This window comes from Carex rostrata, chromosome 29 (genome assembly GCF_964058835.1).
Source record: "Carex rostrata chromosome 29, lpCarRost1.2, whole genome shotgun sequence".
NCBI lineage: Eukaryota > Viridiplantae > Streptophyta > Magnoliopsida > Poales > Cyperaceae > Carex > Carex rostrata.
The window spans coordinates 645669-667308 of NC_135946.1; the positions used below are offsets into that span (position 1 = coordinate 645669).

The following is a 21640-nucleotide window of genomic DNA, read 5'->3' on the forward strand; positions in this document are numbered from 1 at the left end:
CTCAATAAATAGTAAAAACATTCAAATAAATGTAAAATTTGATATTCAAACACATGTTAGTACAAATTACATGTCGAGTGGTTTGGATCGACTATTTGGACTTTAAAAATTAAAAAACTAAGTTATAATAAGATGTTGTAACTTTTAAATATTGTAAGTGGATCCCTCCTCTAATATTAGATAGTCTAAAATTAAATTTATACAATGAAATATCATTTTTGATGCATCATTAATTATTAATTTTAAATCAACAAAAGTTTAAGTCATATCGAGACAAAATAAAAAAATAATATGTATGATATGTCTGCATTATAAAATTTAATTTAAAGATTCTCAAAATTGTCGAGAAATGATTGTTAACTGAATTCATATCTTCATCTTATTAGCTTGTACAGAATACATATTTGTTTTTTTAATTTGTGTACCTGGTTATTTAACATGAACTTGAAAGAAAGATATCTCTTAAGATTCCACTACGGTACTGCAGGGGATGGAATAACTCATAACTGATCAAAATAATTCCGATGCCTATTTGAATTGAGGGTTTGCAACCTCACGTCTTTTATATCTCATCATACTTAATATTTTGTATTTTTATTTTCAAAGTCTAACGTGTTGATTCGAACCGCTTAGTATGATATCCAATTAATCCATACTAAAATATGTTTGGTGATGAAATATTATAATTTTTGAACTTTTTTATTATTTTTTTAGATAGGCAAAAAATCACTATTTTTGAACAGTCCAGATACAGTAATTTTGTACATATCTTAAAAAATAGTAAAAAAATTGCAAAGATTATACAATTTTATCCCAAAGCATATTTTAGTATGAATATCATGTTGAGCGGTTTAAAAACAGAGATATACGTATAATATAAGATATGATGAGGTATTCCTCATTTAAATTATAAATTATTGCCATATTAAAACATAACATGCCAATCTCATCCCATTTTTATTAGGATACAGACTGTGTACGAACATGTGAATTTTAGATGATGAGAGAGAAAGGATAATAATAAAGTGGTGCATTCTTAAAATTAGAAAGGTTATGGGACCATGCCTACAGGCCTTTCCCCTCAAAAAAAAACAAAACAAAGAAAGGTTATGGGACCAGATCATAAAATATTAATTGCTGGAAGTGGAAGGAGTTCATTATTAGAATATTAGGTTCTGTTTAGTGGTTTGCTAAAACCCTAGACGGGTTACCTGAACTCGGTCCGCCCGTACCTGTTATCTGAGGTATTTGTACCCGTGCCTGGGTATAGGCAGGTAAACGGGTACACGGGTACGGGTCTGAGATGGACCGGACACCATTATTTGAAAAAAAACCCACCCAACCTGTACCCGTCTTACCCGTGCCCGAAACCCGCCCACCCGGACCCGTTGTACTCGTACTCGCACCCGTCTACCCCGAACCTGAACCCGCATCCCTTTACCCGTTGTACCCGCACCCTTTACCCATTTAATTTTGAAATTCAAATTTTTTTCAAAAACAGAAAAAAAATAAAAAAAATAAAATACCCGGACCCTACCCAAGGTACCCGTTACCCATTACCCGTTACCCCTACCCGAGACGGGCACAGGTATGAAATGGGTAGGGTAGAGTTTTTGGAAAAAAAAACCCGCCTACTCGTACCCGTTCTACCCGAGTACCCACCTACCCGTTACCCGCCCTACCTGTTACCCGTCCCGGGCTTACCCGAGGTACCCGTACCCTACCCGAGAGCAAATCACTAGTTCTATTTGACTGCATTACTGTTTCTGTGAGAAAAAAAAATTCAGTAAATTTTTTTCCCACAGAAACAATACTTTTTCGGTTCAATTCATGTGCCCATGTCCATTCCCAATTGGAGGCCGAACATGCCCTTAGTTTGACATAGAAGAGGATTTGAAATGTTGGCAGAGAATTTGAAAATTATACAAAAATTTAATAAATTTGCTTTCAAGTATTGAAAATAAAGAACCCATAAATGATGTGAAAAATAACTAAGAATAAGTACTAATTGCCGACTCATTGACAGTCAATCCATTAAACAAAATAATATATAATAAATAATAAAATATAGGAAAAAAAAGAGAAAATTATTTGATTTAGTACTTGATATTAATCATTTGTCAAGTATAAAATATTTTGTGTTTCTTACCATTCATGTCATACTGTTATTTTGTTATCAAATAACTATTTTTTTTTTCAAAAGATTATCTTAAAAAATTAAGTGTTCTGGTCCCCTCAGCCATCATATCCGAGCGCGTCCCCCAAGTAGTTTAACAGAAAAAACTTTCAATATTGTCTAACTTCCATTTTCAGCGCTAATATATATCAAAACATTTAAAATTATGTTTATAACATTTGAAAATGTTACTCACAAACATTTAAACTTCTATCTGAAAACATTTATAGATAGTTTTAACTCTCAACTACTTTTGTTTTCAAGCAAAAAAAGGAAATATTCTTTTCACCTACTCTTTTTTATTTTTTCTGTGATCATTCTAATTTATTTTCCCGACGATCCGTAATAAATTTTACAAATCTAAAAACATGAACCTTTTTTATTTGATTTTATCTTTCAAATAAAATCCATGAATAAATACTTTTGAGTAATTTTGAAGTTATTTATTTTATTTTTTTAAAGTAAAACTCATGAGCACTTTAAATTTTAAAGTTTCTAAATTTCAGTTTACAACCATTAAAATTTTTAATCATTTGTACATGAGGTTTATATGTTTTGTACATGAGCTTTGTAAATGCAATGTTATTGTTGAGGTTTGTACGCTTTGAAGTGTTATGTTGAGGTTTGTACGTTTTGAAGTGTTATTGTTGAGGTTTATACGCTTTATTCTAGAGATTTAAAGTGTTATTAATGAGGTTTATATGCTTCTACATGAGACTTATATGAAAGATTTGAAGGCATGTAAAATTATTTTGAAGCAAAATAAAAAAACTAAAAGACAGAGATTTAGAGTGGTAAAAAAAATTACAACACAAATATAACTCGAAAGTTATTATTCATGGATCTCATTTGAAAGAGAAAATTAGGTAAAAAATATTCGTATTTTTAGATTCGTAAAAGTCATCACGGATCGTCACGAAAATGAACGAGAGTGATCAGAGAAAAAATAAAAAAAAAGTGGGTGAAATGAATATTTCTGTTTTTAGCTTGAAACCAAAAGTAATTAGAAGTTAAAACTATACAGATTTAAAATTTTAATGCTTGCAGATAGAGGTTTAAATGCTTGCGAGTAGCATTGAAAATATTATAAACAGAGTCTTAAATGTTTGAATATTAGTGCTGGAATTGAAAGTTTTTTCTGTTAAACTATTTGGAAGACCTGCTTGAAAATTTTATTTGAAGTACAATTATCAGGCTCCTAAAAAATTAGATAGCAAAAAAAAATTTCATTCAGCACGTTTGAATTATCTACTAATTTCTAACAACATACAATAATGTAGAAATATATAACTTCATTCAGTCCAGTCAATCTAATAAAATGAAGTTACAACTTTTTTTTATTTCGAACAAAAGTTAACACTGTAATTTTATCATTGCAACGGCGTGCAATTTTAATGGTTTACTTGCTCAATTGGCTTACTTAGGCGAGAAATTTGGAATTCTATATCCGCTACAGTAACTGACCACGATCTCATAATTTGTAACCGTTTAATTTTAGTTGAGATTCGTGCTTTTAAGGATCGTGGGCTAGATGAATGGATGTGATTAATCCGTTCGTGCAATGTTATCTGAGAGGACGGAATCCGTATCCTTTCAGGTATTTCAGAGGATCACCTCATTTTATGGTTTGAGATTAAATCTCAACCGGTTTGGGATTTAGGTCACCATAGGGGCTGGATTTTTGGGCTTTGAGATTCGTGCCAAGTTAAAAATAGCGGTCCAAATCTAGTAATTGTAAAAGATTCCCTTATCAGGTATTGGAGAGGATGTGAATTCGAGAGAGCTTTGAGATTTGTGTCAAGTTAAAAATAACAGTTCAGATCTAGTAATTGTAAAAGATTCCCTTATTAGGTATTGAAGAGGATGTGAATTCGAGACAATGTGGGGTCTGCCACTCGGTCTGTCAGAAGGGGACCCTCTGACTTCCCTTTTATTTATCTGGATGAACCAGGTTTACAACGTACCTGGTGCACGACTACACAGGAAAACAACTCGGTGCATGATTAATCATTAATTTAATGTATAATATTTTTGAACATATAGATAATTAAAAAGTAATTTTATTCTATACAGCTGAAATATCATCTGTGATGCATCATAAATCGTTAATCTTTTATCAACAAAAATTTAGATCTCTGGTGTAGAATTAATAAAAAAAAATAGTATGTATTACGTATATGATATGCGGTCATTTTTATTAAAACCCTAAAAAAAAAAATTCTTACAAAATTGCCCCCTGTTTTAGATTTTTTTTTAAAATGTCCTGACCGCCTGGCCTAGGTCAGTCCACCCTCTTAGCAGACTGCCCGGGACAGAGGAGGTCCATTAGGGTTTAGGGTGTATGCAAAAAAAAAATAAGACATTTGATATATTTACGAGTGAGATGTTGCAACTCTTTATAACTTTGATTTGATTTGTTAGTTGGATATCACAAGTCTAAAAATAACACTAATTAAGGACTTGGCCTTGATTCAAAAATTTCCAAGTTATGGCAGTTTGTTGATATTTAAAAAAATTTGATTAAATGATTTCTTGGAGCTTTGATATTCTTTTCTTTATTTCTAGTACTAAAACAGTAGTTTAAAGCTACTAAAATATATTCAAACCTCAAATTAGATCTATGTTTACGCACAAAGCACCCTAGACTGACCTCTGGTATGATACCAAATCCAAACTCAGCAGCCAAGCACTAAGGAAATGCCACTAGTATAGTGCAATGCACTAAAAATATCAAATTTGACCTTTGCTGATAAATCAACAAGTTTGGACTGATACATGGATCAAACTGCAAAAGTGATTATACCAGCATGTAGATCATTCAAAATACACAGAATTGACACAAATTTCAATTTATTTGGATTTTTCTACAGTTAGTTACGAATTTTCAAAGTTCAGCTTTTGAAAAAACTTTAAACAACCATAACTTTGGCTAGGAAAGTCGAATTTGCGCGTATGACCACTTTTCTAAAAGTGGAGGATGAGACGGATTCAAATATCATTATAGGGGAAATCTCCAGGCATCCAAAGCATCATGATTTCAAAAAAATATCATTTAGTGCCTCAAAAATTCAGTTTAAGTTTTTGTTCAATGGTAGACGTACAACGGTTGGTATTTTGTTTAGTCAAAAGCCTAAGAGATTATTCAAAAATTATCCATATAATTATTTTAAAATATATTTACTATTTATTGTGTTCGTTTGCCTATCTCCAAGCAAATGGTATATGTTGACAATAATCAAATAATTCAATTATTCTCTCTCTCGCTCTCCAATTATTCTCTAAAAAAAAGAAAAAGTTGACATCATTGAGACAATCTAACAATATTTCCTTGTGTATATTTGAATAAAATAAATTATTAAGAATCAATGTCAAGTCCTTAATTAGTGTTATCTTTAGACTTGTGATATCCAACTGACAAGGACCGCCCAGCAGAGGGGCGGTCAGGTCCCTAGTGGACCGCTCGTAGGCCCGGCGGTCGGGGCATTTAAAAAAAAAAAAACCTGAAATAGAGGGCAATTTTGTAAAAAACTTTATTTTAGGGTTTTTAATAAAAATGGCCTTATGATATGTCCACAAAATCAAATTTCAGATATAAAATTTAATTTAAAGATTCTCATAATTTCTTAAAAGTAATTTCATATCTTCATGTTATTACCTTTTTTTATTCGCGTAAGTACTCATTTGAATATGGACTTCGATTAAATGGAGAACAAAATTTGCAAAGATCGATGGAAGAAAGAAATTTCTCAGGATTTCGTTCCAATTTGAAAGGGAGTGCTATTTTGAGGTCAACTATTATAATATTGAGAACTAAGAGAAAATTTCCTCTCTAAGTACTTGTTTTACCTTTCAAGTCTTTCTCTCTCTAATATCTATCTTATTAAATGAGAATGTTATTTAAAGAAAAAATAATAAAAAAAAATGTTTTTTATCTCATATCTCCTTTCCTCACTCTAGCTACATTCCTGAGAACTCTTTTGCTCTAATTTACATAATTGATTGTTTTTTTTGGACCTCATTACATTTGAAGTTCTCTTCGTTATAACGTTCCGCCAAGCTTCTTCTGATTTTTATTTAAATTTCTTTCGGGTATATGTATATATATATAGAGGAGGGTTCAAATGCACCCTATCTTTCAAATCCTTTTTCTCCGTTTTTAAAGTCCGAATAGTCAATTCGAACTATTAGATGCGATCTATATATTAAGATGTGCTTGGAGACCAAATTTTACATTTTTTGGAATTTTTTTACTATTTATTAAGCCACTTTGAATATCGCTGATTTTACATTTTCTGGACCATTGGATTAGCGATTTTCAAAGTGGCTTAATAAATAGTAAAAAAATTTCAAAAATGTAAAATTTGGTCTCCAAGCACATCTTAATATATAGATCGCATCTAACGGTTCGGATTGACTATTCGGACTTTGAAAACGAAGAAAAATGATAGGGTGCACAAAAATTTGGGTGCATTTGAACCCTCCTCATATATATATATAGAGAGAGAGTAAGGCTACGCTACTTCGCGAATTAAACATAATGTTTTAATTCGCACTCATATATCTAGTTTCGAAGTTCAAATAGCTGATCCAAACCGTTAGATATTTAATCTATATTAAAATGTGCTTGGAGACCAAATTTTACATTTTTTGGCATTTTTTTACTATTTATTAAGATGGTTTGAAAATCGTTGTTTTTATTAAAATTCTGTACCATTAAAAAACAGCGATTTTCAAACCATCTTAATAAATAGTAAAAAAATTTCAAAAAATGTAAAATTTGGTCTCCAAACACATTTTAATATAGATTAAACATCTAACAGTTTGGGGAACATCTTTCAATAGTTTCGACCTTCTATAGGTTGTACTCATTTAAACTTTGCGAATTAATGAAATGTTGGCTTCTACACATAGGAATAGATTTAGGAGCTGGATTTTAACAAGCTGTCATTAGCATAAAGTTTTTTCTTTTGCACTTTATTATTTTATTTTTCTGACCTTATCTCTGAGTATACTCATAATTAGACTTTTCAATTTTCATGCAGTGATGAAGATTCTTTTTTCATTTTAGTAGAAATTCATAGGCTAGTGATGAACTTTTTTTTCTAAAATAAATGTGGCATGGTAAATTCAGTTAAAATAACTCGATCATGTAAATATTTCCAACAGTTAATAAATGTGGTTGAAAGAACAAAAAATAAAAACGACTCTTGCATTTGAGTTAACAAATTGTATACCGTATGTATAATCTAGCAATTGAGATGTTATTTGTGTATTATAATCAAATGCAAATAAGAGGAATATTGGAAATACATTTGTAATTAGATACAAGAAGAATTCAAGGCGTGGGATTTTGCCTGTAGGAAGGAATTACTTTCCTTTATTAGTTTCTTTCATTAATTAAATACATTCCTTTATTATCTTCTTTCATTAATTAGATACAAAAGAGTGAAAGGGTAATATAGGTATTTAGAAAAAATAATTGTCTTGGCTCTCAAAATAACAAAAATTGCCCTCAATATAGCGCTACCCATTTGAAATAGTGTTATTTTTATCATTATTCTCTTTATAAGGATGAAGAGTGTGGATTTTGGACAGTGCTGTAAAATGCGGTCGTATGAGTCGCATATGTTTATGCAGCAGTCATCTGCATATAAAATCTCATGCAGTTTTGAATATACATGCACATATACGGTCCATGCGGACTTGAAAAAAACTTAAAAATTATTTTGCATTAGAAGAGATTAGAATCTATAACATTTATAATATAATAAAGAACACAAACTATTAGACTAAACAAATCTTTAGATATAAATTAGTTTTATTTTATCTAATATTTTAATATTTATGTAACAAAGCATATTTGAGTTATCTACTAATCGCTAACAACATAAAATTATTAAGTAGCAAACTTTTTTTTAATTTGGATCAGAACTCAAAAAGTTCATATGTAATTTCATTGGCATGCAATTTTAAATTTTAGTGGTTTAGTTTAAAAAAGGAGAGAGACAACGGCTAATTAAATGGACAAGGCGTGAAATTTGGAATTCTATATCCTCTCCAGTAACTTATCATGATCTCATAATTTGTAACCGTTTACATTTTGTCAAGATTCGTGCTATTATGGATTGGAGGCAGATTAATGGATGTAATTAATCAGATTTTACTATGTTACCTGATAAATGTGGGGTCTCTCACTCTGTCCAATGGGGGACCCCCTGACTCTCTCCTTTGAACGGTCTACATGAACCAGGTTTACGACGTACCTGGTGCACGAATGCACATGTAAAATATATTGATATTCAAATAACAATTTAGCAATCACAATTAACATTCGTATATAGGATCACTTGTCCGCGATTATCTTAACAATTCCAACAATAATCTTTTGAACTTTTAGATTTAAAACTAAACAATAGATTTTTATGTATAATATTGTTGGACATATTGATAGTCTAAAAATTATTTTTAAATTTTTATATAATCAAAATTTTATGTCACTTGATGTATAGTAAATAAAGAAATGTATATCATATATACTAGTATCGTGCGTGCATTGCAACTGAAACATACTATAAGAGAACAAAAATAATCTTATACAAAATAATATATTTTATAAAAAAAAATTAGACTAAATGACAAATAATATTTCTTAAATGATATCTACACATAAATAATATTCCTTAAGTGATGTATTAAGTGACACATATATATATTTTTTACATACTTTTATAAAATATTTCAAATAAAATGACATATTAAATGACAAATAAAATTTCTTAAATGATATTAAAAAGAGAAGGGATCGAGTTACAACAAAATTACCACAATCATTTTCTACATTTTCAAAGTTCAAATAATCGATCCAAACCATTCAACATGATCTCCACAATAAAATGTGGTTCCAGATCAAATTTTATATTTTTTGAATTTTTTTTACTATTTATTAAGATGGGTACAAAATTCAATAGTCTGAAATTGACTAGTTTTTTTAAAATACGTAATAAATAATAAAAAAAATTCCAAAAAATGTAAAAGTTGATCTGCAAGCACATTTTATTGTGGAGATCATGTTGAATGATTTGGATCAGCGATTTGGAATTTGAAAATATAGAAAATAATTGTGGTAACTTTGTTGTAACTCGATCCCTCCTCTATTAAAAAATAGAAAGAAAGGAAAACATGGTCGATTAATTACCAATAAATTCAAAATTTCCTTAAATGACATTTAAAAGATGGAAAGAAATCTGAATCAATCAGAAATATGATACAATTTACATGTGGTGAGTACGTGTATAAATAAATTTAGACTCCTACACGTAAAAAAAAAAAAAAAAAATGCATGGAGTCAAAATATTCGATCGGAGGGTTGATATATAATCCGAAATTTCATCTTTTAATCAAAGTAGTTGGCGGATCAAGACATCTACATAAAATATTTAGACACGTGAGGAAAAAGGGAGAAGGTAGAAAGAGTGATGTTTGTGTCTCTCAAGAGCAGTGCTTTAAAATACGGCCGCATGGTCCGCATATGCTTATGCAGTGGTCTTTTGCATACAGAATCTCATGTAGTCAAGTTCATGCGGTTTTGAATATATGAACACATATACAATCCATTAGGACTTGAAAAAAGTCTAAAAATTATTTTGTGGTGGAGGAGATTAGAATTTATAACATTTATAATATGATAAATAGCACAAACCACTAGATTAAACAAGTCTTTAGATATAAATTAGTTTTATTTTATTTATATTTCTTTAACAAAGCATATTAAAACCGCATATGCAGTATGCAGTGGTCTTCCGCATGCATGGACAAAACTACATTTTAAAACACTGCTCAAGAGTGATATATGTGTCTCTCTGAGTACCTAAGCTGAAATCTAAAAAAGCAGACAATCTAAATTAATCTCAATCAGACTAAACTCAATTCGATATCTATTGAAAATATAGAGATTAAGTTTGTCAGGTACCTGATTGATACGGATTCATAAAGAGTTTTCTAAAAAAAAAAAAAAAAAAAAATCCAAAAAGAGTGAGCCAGCGAGGTCAAGTGAAGAATTGAAATACTGAATTGGCCGACAGACAGCAACTCTTGGTAGTTGAAGCTCTCAATTATTTTAAGAATAATTATTTCAATCCCCACACTCCAATAACTGCATTGTACCTCCATCTTTTAAACAGATTTTAACTTTCCATAAACTAACTTAACTAACTAGTTTAATTAAATTTATTCACAACACTGTTATCTTCCAAGTTTAATTAAATTCATGGGTATAAATACTTTGAAGATAATAAATTAATACTTGCATGTCTAACTTGATATAACTATATAGAGGAATAACTCAAACTACATGGGAGAAGAATCATACACGTTTTTAGAGGTAGATTTTTTTTCAATATCTTCCACATTTCTCATGTTCTGTGAGAAATTTTGCGAATCTAAAACCATGAACGTATTTTACGCAATTTTATCTTTCAAATGAGATCCATAATGACGTACTTTCGGATTCATCATCACACAAGTATTTATACCTCATTGTGCAAGTATTTATATCTCATTGTGCAAGTATTTATACCTATACTTGTAAGTATTTTATCCCTAATCGTGGACCCCGCATCTCCGCATCACATTTCCCTAATCGTCCCTGCGTCAACCTTTCTCTAACAAAAATAGTTGACCACATAGGTATAAATACTTCCGTGCATAGGTATAAATACTTGTAATACTTGATATTAATACTTTTAAATGTCAGCAGTGTCATATGTGAAAAATATTAGGTATAAATACTTAAATGATGAGGTATAAATACTTGTGTGATGACGAGCTCGAAAGTATGTCATCATGTATCTCATTTGAAAGATAAAATTACGTAAAAGACGTTCGTGGTTTTAGATTCGCAAAATTCCTTATAGATCATGAGAAATGTGAATGAGATTGAACAAATAAAATTGAGAGATAATGGGAGAATGAGAGTGCGGGAACTCATATCACGTCCCTTATATTAAAGCGTGGGTGACAAATTAGAAGTTGGTTTTATTCTCAATCTCGGACTCATAACAAATATTTTTGAACACTTGTTAAGAAATCAGGATGTTGTACAGACCAATGTTCAGATAATGTTCAGATAATTATTTTCTTTTTAAAATGTCTGGACGATCAATGTTCATATAATATTTTTTTTTTCAAAATGTCTGAATGTGGTAGACTAAAATGTCCAGTTTGCAGTTTCTTTAATTAGTGGTTAATGTAATTTTGCTAATTTGGATAATTTTATCTACAACATCCTTTGAACGTTACAAACAATCACATTTTTTTTATATGTCGAATTTTTTGAATTTCTTCTCTATCCTACCACTTTTCCTTTTGAATGTCCAGGATGGACCAGGTTTATGACATACCTGGTGCACGAATGCACATGGAAAACAGCTCGATATCAAACAGCAAACACCAATTACAAATACAACCGAAATTTTAAAATGGAGAACGTGACAAATTTTGAATTCACATGGTTACTGGTTTGTCTTTCCTGGAGCGATAGTATATTTAAAAATTTCGCGAATTTCTCTTTTACCGCTCCGTTTTATATTATTTTCCTCACATGGTCGTCTCCTTTCTCCTCCCCAGCTTAGATCAACGCTTTCCCTTCTCAGAAAAGGGAACAAAACCCAGAAAAAGGAAAAAGGGAAAACACCGATTGGAAGAGGAAGCAGGTAGGTATTAAGTTGGTTTATTCAAGTTTTTTTCGGGCATTACGGTGGGCATATGTGATTTTTGCTGCTCTTGTGTTTTTGGTATTTGAGGCATTTCTGCAAACAGGTTGTGGGCATCGTTCCTTTCTTTCAAGTGCAAACATCTTAATTAAATTCTTCTCTTTTTCCAGGTGTTGTCTACACTTTCAACACAAAAATCAATCCAACATGGAGAAACCGGGCAACACTGAGGAAAACCTTCTCAAAGAATTCCCATCCCAAGAAGAGAAGCACAAGCTCGACTTTATGAAATTAGCCGAATTGACCGACTACAGTGACACTGGATCCCATCAGCTGATCAGCCTTGTCAAACAGTATAAGTTCCGGCGGGCCAATGCTGTCAGATTATCGCATGAAGAATTGGATTCGCTGTCTAAACAGCGCCAGGAGATCGAGCAAAGAAAATTGGAGATATTACAGGTTTTTTTTTCTCACTCAGTTCAGTTCGGTTCAAACTGTATTAAAATTAGGAACAACCAGACCCTTTTGGCTTACAAATTTATGAACAACCACATATATGCAAAGAAATTAAGGAATCGATCAAACCAGGGAATGCTTAGATATCTAAGCCAAAATATTATGCATACTTTGCACTGTATAATGTCAAGGAGTTCTATTTAGTTTGCTTCAAGCTGAACCAGAGTTCAGCAAAAGCAAACTAGGTTTACAAAAGTTAAAAAACATTTTTTATTTTAAAGGTCCTAGGAATTAACTGGAGTAGGACTGAACAAGCAGGTAAAAAATGTTCATTATTTTTCGCTGAAGGGGTTCTAAATCTTGATCTGTAAATAAAAATTACTATGTGTGCTATTACAAAAATAACATACTCCTAATATTTGGTTACTTTATTGGTTTTGATTTTTGAATATAAATTATCAAAACCAGAAGGCTGGAACTAAAGTTAACTAACTAATTATTTCCATAATTCAATAGGAGCCAAATGAAAAAAAGAGCCATATTGACTGAAATAAAATCCTTTCAGTTGAAACCCGTAAAAACCTAACCTATGAGCTTTAACTTATTACAGGAGCACAGATTTGATGTGGGTATGAATGTGATTGGAGAGGATAGTACAGACACAGTGGCCCCGTTCGGCACAGTGGGTTATTGGAAAGAAAGGGCAGTGCGACTGGAGAGGTTGTTGGAAGCATGAAAAGAGAGAACATTCTGGTACAGAAATTGCAAGAATGTGCAAAAATGGAAGAACACAAGTTACCTGTTGAGGAGCTGTCTAGGATATTAAAATGGGACGATAATTTCTTGCATTTTATTCTGCAAAGTGCACCTATAGTTATAGCACATCAGGTACAATAATATACAGTACCAGCCCGACTTCAACTGGCCAGTTTTGTTTTTTAAATTTAGTGGTTGTACAACTTAATATTTACTGCCTTAATTTGTAATACACCCATCTAAACACTCTTAGCCGTGTTTTAAAATGCGGCCGCATGGGCCGCATATGCGTATGCGGTCGGCAGCCGTGCTCAGAATGCCCATGCGGTTTTGACCATGCGGCCGCATATGCGGTCCGAATATGCGGTCATGCGGATTAAAAATGCGGCCATGCGGTCTGAATATGCGGCCATGCAGTTTTTCCATGCGGTTTTGATAATTTGATTGTATTTTAATTAAAATTTATATTAAAAAATTCAAAAAAATATTGTTGGTTATGTTATTATGTGAAAATAAATTCAAATATATGAATATGAATATATATATACGTTAATTTTTATTTTAAAATCCGCATATATAAATCCGCATGAAAATCCGCATATGCGTCCGCATACCGCATATGCGGTATGCAGTGGCCTTCCGCATGCATAAACAAAACCGCATTTTAAAACACTGCTCCTAGCAAAACATGAATTGAAACCATAATATTCCGGTACATGTACCAAGCCTGTCCAGCTTGATATGCTAATTTTAGAGCCTAGAGCTTGGCAATAAAAATAAAAAAATGGAATTCAATATCTGTTATTTTAGTCTTTATTTTGGAGTTTGCAAAGCTGTTTCTGCTTCTGAAGATATAAAAACATTTACATGAATATGCTTTTCTTTTCCTTTCAGGACAAGGACTTGAGATATCGTTTTATATATAATCACTTCCCTTCACTTGGAGAGGAGGTATGTATGACTTTTCAAATGCAAACCTTTTACTTTCTTAAATCCAGTTTTAGCTCTACTAAATCTTGGAAGTTTATCTATCCTTTCAAAATGAGATACATTAGTCATGCACGACAAAACATCAATGACCCCTATATACCTCGATTCCCTCTTTTTATCAAAATGATCTGAAACTATCCTGCCTCTATATTTCTCACTACATAAATGAGGTTACAGGTGGGTATAGATCAATAATTGAAGAAATTTATTTCTCAATTTTCGATGACAAATGACATACATGCAATTTTATGATGGTATACTTTGTGCATGACTACTTATGAGCTAATTACTCTTACTTTTTACAGGATATAATAGGAAAAACTGACGAAGAAATTTTGTTGGGATCAGAAGGCGTGAAGGAATTTCAAGATTTTAAGAGAGAAGTTTTAGAAAATGGTAAACCTGCCAAGCGTGAAATTACATATCCAACCCCTTTATTTGGCAAAAAGACATTCTTGACCTATGTCGAGCCAGTGTTCAACAAAAAACAAGAAATTATCGGCATCAATTATATGGGGTTTGATGTGACAGATCAGGTACCTAGTGACTCAACATTTCATCTAGAAAGTTTCATCCATGCCTCTTAAAAGTTTAAAATTCTGTTTGATTTGATTTGCATACAGGTGGTGAAAAGAGAGAAATTGGCCAAATTCCGTGAAGAGATGGCTGTACAAAAAGCTAAAGAAACTGAATTGTTTCATGTTACTGGTATGAAACTTTAATTTTTAATTATGCATACATGAATATTCATTGGAAGACTTGCTGGACATACACCATGCAGCTTTTGAAATATTCTTCGTTGTATTTGTTAGTAAACATTCTATTGTAATCATCTGGTATGGTGACACTACAGGTTTGACAAATTTTTAGGACTTTTTTTTCATGATTTTGGTTTCAAACTGAGACACTATTTAGGGGTCTGAATTTAGCTTAATTTCACTATTGTTAATTGCACAGCTAATATTGCAAAAATTGTTGAGTAAAAGATGCTCGCTAGTAGATGTTTGTGCCAGGACCTCTTGATTTGGGAAAATATGAGACTAAATTGGATTTTTTATTGGAGAGTTGAGGGTTAATTGCGTAAATTTGAGTAAAATCAGGGTTGAGTCCACAATAAAGGGTTAATTAGGATACAATTGATGAATTGATGGATTTACTAATATACTGAGCTATACTGAGTTACTAACTTCATGTCTTTACAATTCTAAAATAATATAGAGGAAATAATGCGAGCTAAGCAGATGTTGCATGAAATAAGATCTCCACTTACAGGAGTTGTGGGCATGGCTAAAATAGTTGCAAATACAAATGTCGATATGGAGCAGCATCAATTGCTTGATGTTATGATTTCATCAGGCGACCTAGTTCTGCAACGAATCAATGATATACTTGATCTTTTCAAGGTTGAATCAGGTACAATTTTTTCATTGCTAGAAGTTATAACCTTGCTTTACCTTTTTAAGCAGGTATGGTACCAGACTTTGTCTCTGTTAGACTCTATCTGCTTCATTCCAATGAACTCAAGTTGGCCATAATTTTAGTCAAATTAAATTCTAGAAATGTTACAAATGGATGTAAATTGTGTGGGATCAACTAGCACTAATTGGAGGTAATTTAGTTTTAACTAAAATCTGTATTAGCTTAATAGGAAATTAACTGGTTACAATTGGTTGGGTTCCTTGACCAATTCCTCAATTGGGCCCCAACAAAGTCTCTATTATGCAACTGAATATCAAATTTTAAACCCACTGTTGCCTCAAGGTGACTTTGAGTTAGGGATGCAAACAGATCGAATACGGATCGGATTGTGGTAAAACCTTATTCGTATCCGCTTTTATTATTCGATTATGGATTTGGATCGGATATTAATCGGATACGGATTATGGATCGGATATTAATCGGATACGGATTATGGATCGGATATTAAATGGATACGGATATGGATCGGATATTAATGGATACGAATACGAATACAGATTACGGATCGGATATTAAACAGATACGAATACGGATATAATTCGGATTTTGGAACAAAATTAACTTATTATCAGTACTACTAATATCACGTTGGATTTTTTGGCATCCAAACCTCTATTTGTCCAGAGAGGATCTGAGCCATTCATTCAAAAGATCTTAGCTACTGATCAAAATCATTTTTCAATCTCAGCCATTAATCATTAGTTTTTTATTTTATACATCTATTTCATGTTGTGAAATGTGTAGAAGTCTAAATTTAGTTCGAAACATACTCGCTACATGAAAAGCCGCATAAAAATTATTTCACTTAAACAAATATAAAAATGCGTTTCCTCTGTATTCGCTTCTTCCCAATGCGAATACGCCTCTTTTCTTTTTTCGAAGCATTGATCTCCTTTTTCAATACGCTGAGAGAGAGAGAGAGCAGAGAGGAGGACAACGATGGCGCCTCTAGGGTTTGCATTTTGTTGTGCATGAAATGATTGTGCAAATTTAACAATCTCAGTGAAATGAGTCAGTCGGACCCACTGTCTCAGTACCATTGGTACAGATTCAATGTTTGACCCAGTCGAAGTGTGACCTTTTATTCATGCATATCTAGTTATCTACTGAGTATTAATTTTAAAATTTCCAGTACAGTATTAATTTTTTTTCCTTGTAGGATGAACTAGAGATAGAAGGAAATCTACTGAGTGCTGGAAAATCTGTCAATGACACCTCAATTGATTAACAACCGGGAAAATAATAACACAAGCACACAGTACCAAGTATCTAGCAATATCTAGCAGATTGTAGTGGTTTATGATGCACATATGCTGCTTGTATTTTTTCTTTTTACAAATAATTGCAATTTCAGGTATTTTTAATGTTTATAAATTCGTCAACTGATGAAAAAACATGCAGATGGTTTTCTTCAAGGCAAATTAAGATATAAACTATGTACTCTTTTTTATAATTTTGAAAAAGAGGGTGTGCAAATGACTTAATTACTATCATTCTGTTTTGATAAAAGATTGCTATCACAAGAACTTATCTAAACGATATTCCAGAGATAAATTTAACTAAAAGTATCGTAATTATACTTAATAGAGGATTCGGCTTGATTCCCAAGTTATGCTGGAACCGAGTGTAATCTTAACATAAACACTAAGATTCTTGTTTGCTCTCATTACTGATTAATACATTATGAAAAAATCAAATAAAAATTAATCACTTCTAAAGAAAGAAAGTAATCAAAACAATATTTTAATCTCGTTGCAACGTACGGGCACTTAACTAGTTATTCAACAAAATAGTCACCCATAAGATCAGAAGGATTAGTTTATTTTTCCAAAAAATAATATATATGATGAAGATAAAATTAAAAAAATAATATATATGCGGAAAATCTTACTGTACTAAATTCAACTAATTTTTTGATATTTTCTTCAAATGATACTCAAACCTCAAGGAGTTCACATTGGGTACCAGAATGCAAACTTGTTCTGACAAGAAAAGAATAAAGCATAGTAATAACCATTAGTACTGGTATAAATATATTATTCAGATTCACACCATAATCCTAATCAGACCTCAAATAAATCATTAAACAATTTCTAAAATTTCTAAATTTTTATCTTAGCCGTTAGCATACTTTTTTTGAAACCTTGGTAGAAGCTATCAAGGGGAGCAGTTAGCATACGTGGGCCATTAAATAAATGGGAGACGATGATGGGATGGGGTCAAAGATGTAGACCTCTTAATTCAATCTCAGCCATGTAATCCAATTAACAAAGTGTTTGTAATTAATGATCCCGCTCGTTGTCTCGTATGTAACATCATAAACATATGTTGCTTTGCTGGGAGTTTACCATTTAATAGTCAAACTTGTACGACATGTAGGAAAGTTGGTGCAGTACTACGTAGAAGAACTTGTCCAATCTGTTAGCAATAATATTATGTTTCGATTAATTGCATAATATAATTAATATATATATCTAGAGGAGGGTTCCACTGCCTCAATTTTTCATGCCTCCACTTAACCTCCAATTTTAAACCGTAGATCAACCATATTCATCAACGGACTGGATTAAAAACTCCTCAACGAAAAAAATCCCTCCAGTTCGCTTCTAGTTTTCTCCATCGCCTCCAGTTTTTTTCTCTTTCTTCGTTCCTCTCTACTCCTGAACATCTTCGCCACCACACTTCGCACTCCTCCGCCACCACTATTCGCTCCCCTCTACGCCACCTAACCCCCTCTTCGCCACCCCCTCTCTCTCACACACAGCCTCTCCTTGACCCCTCTTGCTCACCACCTGATGAAACCCTAGATTCCGAGAGGCTCATCATCAGGTCTGATAAAGAAATTTTTCATTTTTGTTTTCATTATTTGCTGAATATTTCCTTGCATGATTAAGTTGCGAAGTTTTTATTTATTTTTCTTACTTTCAGGCATTTGGTAACTTGCTTTCTTGCTTCATTTTTTTTTATAAATTTGGCCACGAGATAGTGCAAAATGGTTCTGAACAAATTATGTAATTTTTTCTAATTTGTTTTCTCTTTTCTCCTAGATGGTGAGCTTCATCTTCATGTAATTATCAACCTTCTATTTATAATGGAATCCAAGGCTTCAGATTCAGACCTTGGTGAATTTGTTGAATTAGTTAGACTAATTAGATGTAGATGTATCATCCTGGTTTATTACCAGTAGATGAAGGACTGAAGGTGTTTCAGGCCTTTTGGTGTCATTTGATCAATTCATTATACCTAAGCATCATTCTGACTCTTGAATAACTATAATTTAAGAAATGAATGATTAATTTATTTTACGGTCAACACACACAAAAATTTTGTTAGCTGAACTTCACTCGAACCGCAGCTAACCCAATCTCGGCAGTTACCAATTCAAGCAGCTTGAAAAAAAAATATCTAATACCCATATAGATCGAAGAAGGCTTATACTGGTATGATATGTACAACTCGATGTTGAAGATGAGATTTGCTTCAAATTAGTTTAATTTGACTGGTAAACCATACTGTACCGATATGAGATTTTGACTGTTATGCTTGATGTTCTTCAAACTTAGTTTAATTTTGTGAGTTTGCTTCAAATTAGCTGAAAGAATCAGCATTTATTCACATTTTCTATTTCTTTTTTCTAAAAAAGGTTGAACTTATCTGATAGTAGTGTTGAATCTGTGTATCTATTACAGTTTTTGATGATTTTATGGTAGAGTGATTGATTTTGTTGATTTCTTATTTTCTTGTAAGGATGTATATCTGTGTGTCAATCAGGGTGCATTATAAATAGATTGTTGAAAATTAAGCAGCTTTGATGTTGTAACATTAATTATGCGATTGTTTAAGTGACTTTATAAATTTTAATTAGTTTATTTTAATATCTCAAAGATGTAAACTAGATAAAATTACATAATCAATTCAGAGCTGTAGCATACATACATAAAAATCAATCGTTCAATAGTTCTTGTTACAAATGCATATAGATTCATACAATAAAAAAATAAACATATTGACATGTTCAAATAAATAAGTTTACTACTTTCAGATAAGAATGTTTTTACAAGGCCAAAAAGAAAAAAAAATTGCTTTCACTGATAGCAACGCTAGGATGAATCATATCCATCATTTGATACTGAACTGCTCCAGAGCATGCCTGAAATATAACCAGAATATATATTGCGAAGACAAAACTTATGAGTAAGACAAAGCAAAGCAAATTAGACCACCTATAAGATAAGAGAAAGCAAATTAGACAAAATTACAAAATCAATTCAGTCCCATTTTTTCATTGTCTCATGATACCAATTCAGTCCCATTTTTTCATGAATATGTAATCATAGAAACTAGGGGTATGGTTTCTTTTCCTGGTATGGTACTGATATAAGTAGTATGGTTTCTAAAGACAATTTGAAAGTATTAATGGACTTGTTCTCACAGGTACAAATGTTTCAGTACCATTACTGGTACATGTGTTCCAGTACAAAATTACAAAACGACCCCTAAGAAAATAAAAATAGCAAAAAACAGTCACATGGAATTATGCAGGGAAAGAAAGAGAGAGACTTACATTATTTTTTTTGGATTCCTATAACGCGGAGGACAGTCGGCGAAGAGGTCAAGGAGGAGGGGCACGCCGGGAAAGAGAGAAAAAGGTAGAGGTTGCGAGAGGAAGCACGCAACGGGCTGCTCAAACGAATTTCGTTGTGGGAGGAGGGTCGGGAGCCGGTTTCGCTGGATGGGGGCGCCGAGGAGCGTCGAGGGGGGTGGACGGAGGGGTGCTGGTCGTGATGTGGTGGGGGAAGGGAAAGAGTGACGGAAGGAAAGAGAGAGAGAGAGAGGCTAATTCGAATTGAAATGGAGACGATTTGAACAATTTTTTTCGCTGAAGCGTTTTCTGATCAGATCCGTTGATCAAATTATTGATGAACGGTTAAGATTTGGAGGCACAATTGAGGCAGTGGAACCCTCCTCATATATCTAATAATTTTTGAAAGAACAGTAAACTATATTTTGAACGAGCTTAATTTTAAAATTGAATTATTGCTTTCACTTCACATTTGTGTAAGTCTCGTTTAGATAATCCATATTATAAATTATTATTGAAAACATACCCTTTGACATTTCTCCTTTGATGCAGATAAGCACCCTGATAGTGATATTGGGCATGGACTCTCAGGACAGAGCCAGCTCCCATATGGTTTTAGACGGGGTCCCTTCTCTTGGTTTAGGAGAGTCGGATGATAGGGACATCTCTGATGTCATTGATGAGGCTGCTGGCTTATTGTCTCCTGGTTGGTCCCTTTTGTAGTTCTCTTCACGATGATAGCTTCGACAGTTCTCTTCACGATCGCGGGTATCAAATCACTCTACTGGGATTTATTTTTCATTTAAGCAATTAGGAGATTACATTGTTCAATTTTAAAAATCTCTACTATTTCAAAATTAGTAGTATTGTTTGAACCGACATACTCTACAAATGAAATTTATCTTGTATCACGTGCTCTGATTCAAAATCTTTAACTGCATGGAGTAGTGTTCTGATATTTTAATTTACGACATTGTCAACATGTTTGATGCATGCCATTTTACAGTATGTTGTGGAAGGGATATAACACAATTAGTTCTTTCGACTTATAATTAGCATACATGCTAAACATTGTTTGATGTTCCGTATGATGTAATGATCTAATAAATTTCTTGAGGTGTTGTTCTGTTCAATTGGCTCCTTTGGATTTTGATACTGTTGTGGATAATCCCATTATTAATGACTACAGTAAAGATGCTAGCAACTTTGTTGGACTAATCCTTGTATAAATTTGTTTAAACATCATTTTAAAAGTGCTTTTTCCTTTCGGCCTGACAATTATAAACTCCTAATAATCAGGTGCGTACTGGAAAATCTTCTCTTATCCACGTTAATTACTATATTTCAACTCAGAACTGATTTTAAGGGTTTCTATAAATAACAGTGAAATTCTAACCAAAGAATGAACCATGAAAGTGTGATCAATTGATTTTAAATCTGTCATTTAAAGTCAATTTGATAAGTTTTGATATTAACTCCATTAAATAAAAA

General features: G+C 32.3%; 1 protein-coding gene across 1 annotated transcript; it reads left to right on the forward strand.

Annotated features, from left to right (window-relative positions):
* The first annotated feature begins 11774 nt into the window (after nt 1–11774).
* LOC144546105 (histidine kinase 5-like) lies at nt 11775–15663 on the forward strand. Its single transcript, XM_078294636.1, has 8 exons — nt 11775–11886; nt 11977–11992; nt 12057–12345; nt 12997–13230; nt 13993–14049; nt 14394–14624; nt 14712–14796; nt 15307–15663. The coding sequence occupies exons 1-8, from the start codon at nt 11775–11777 to the stop codon at nt 15621–15623; spliced, it is 1341 nt and encodes a 446-aa protein (XP_078150762.1). The 3' UTR covers nt 15624–15663.
* The last annotated feature ends 5977 nt before the right edge of the window (nt 15664–21640 follow it).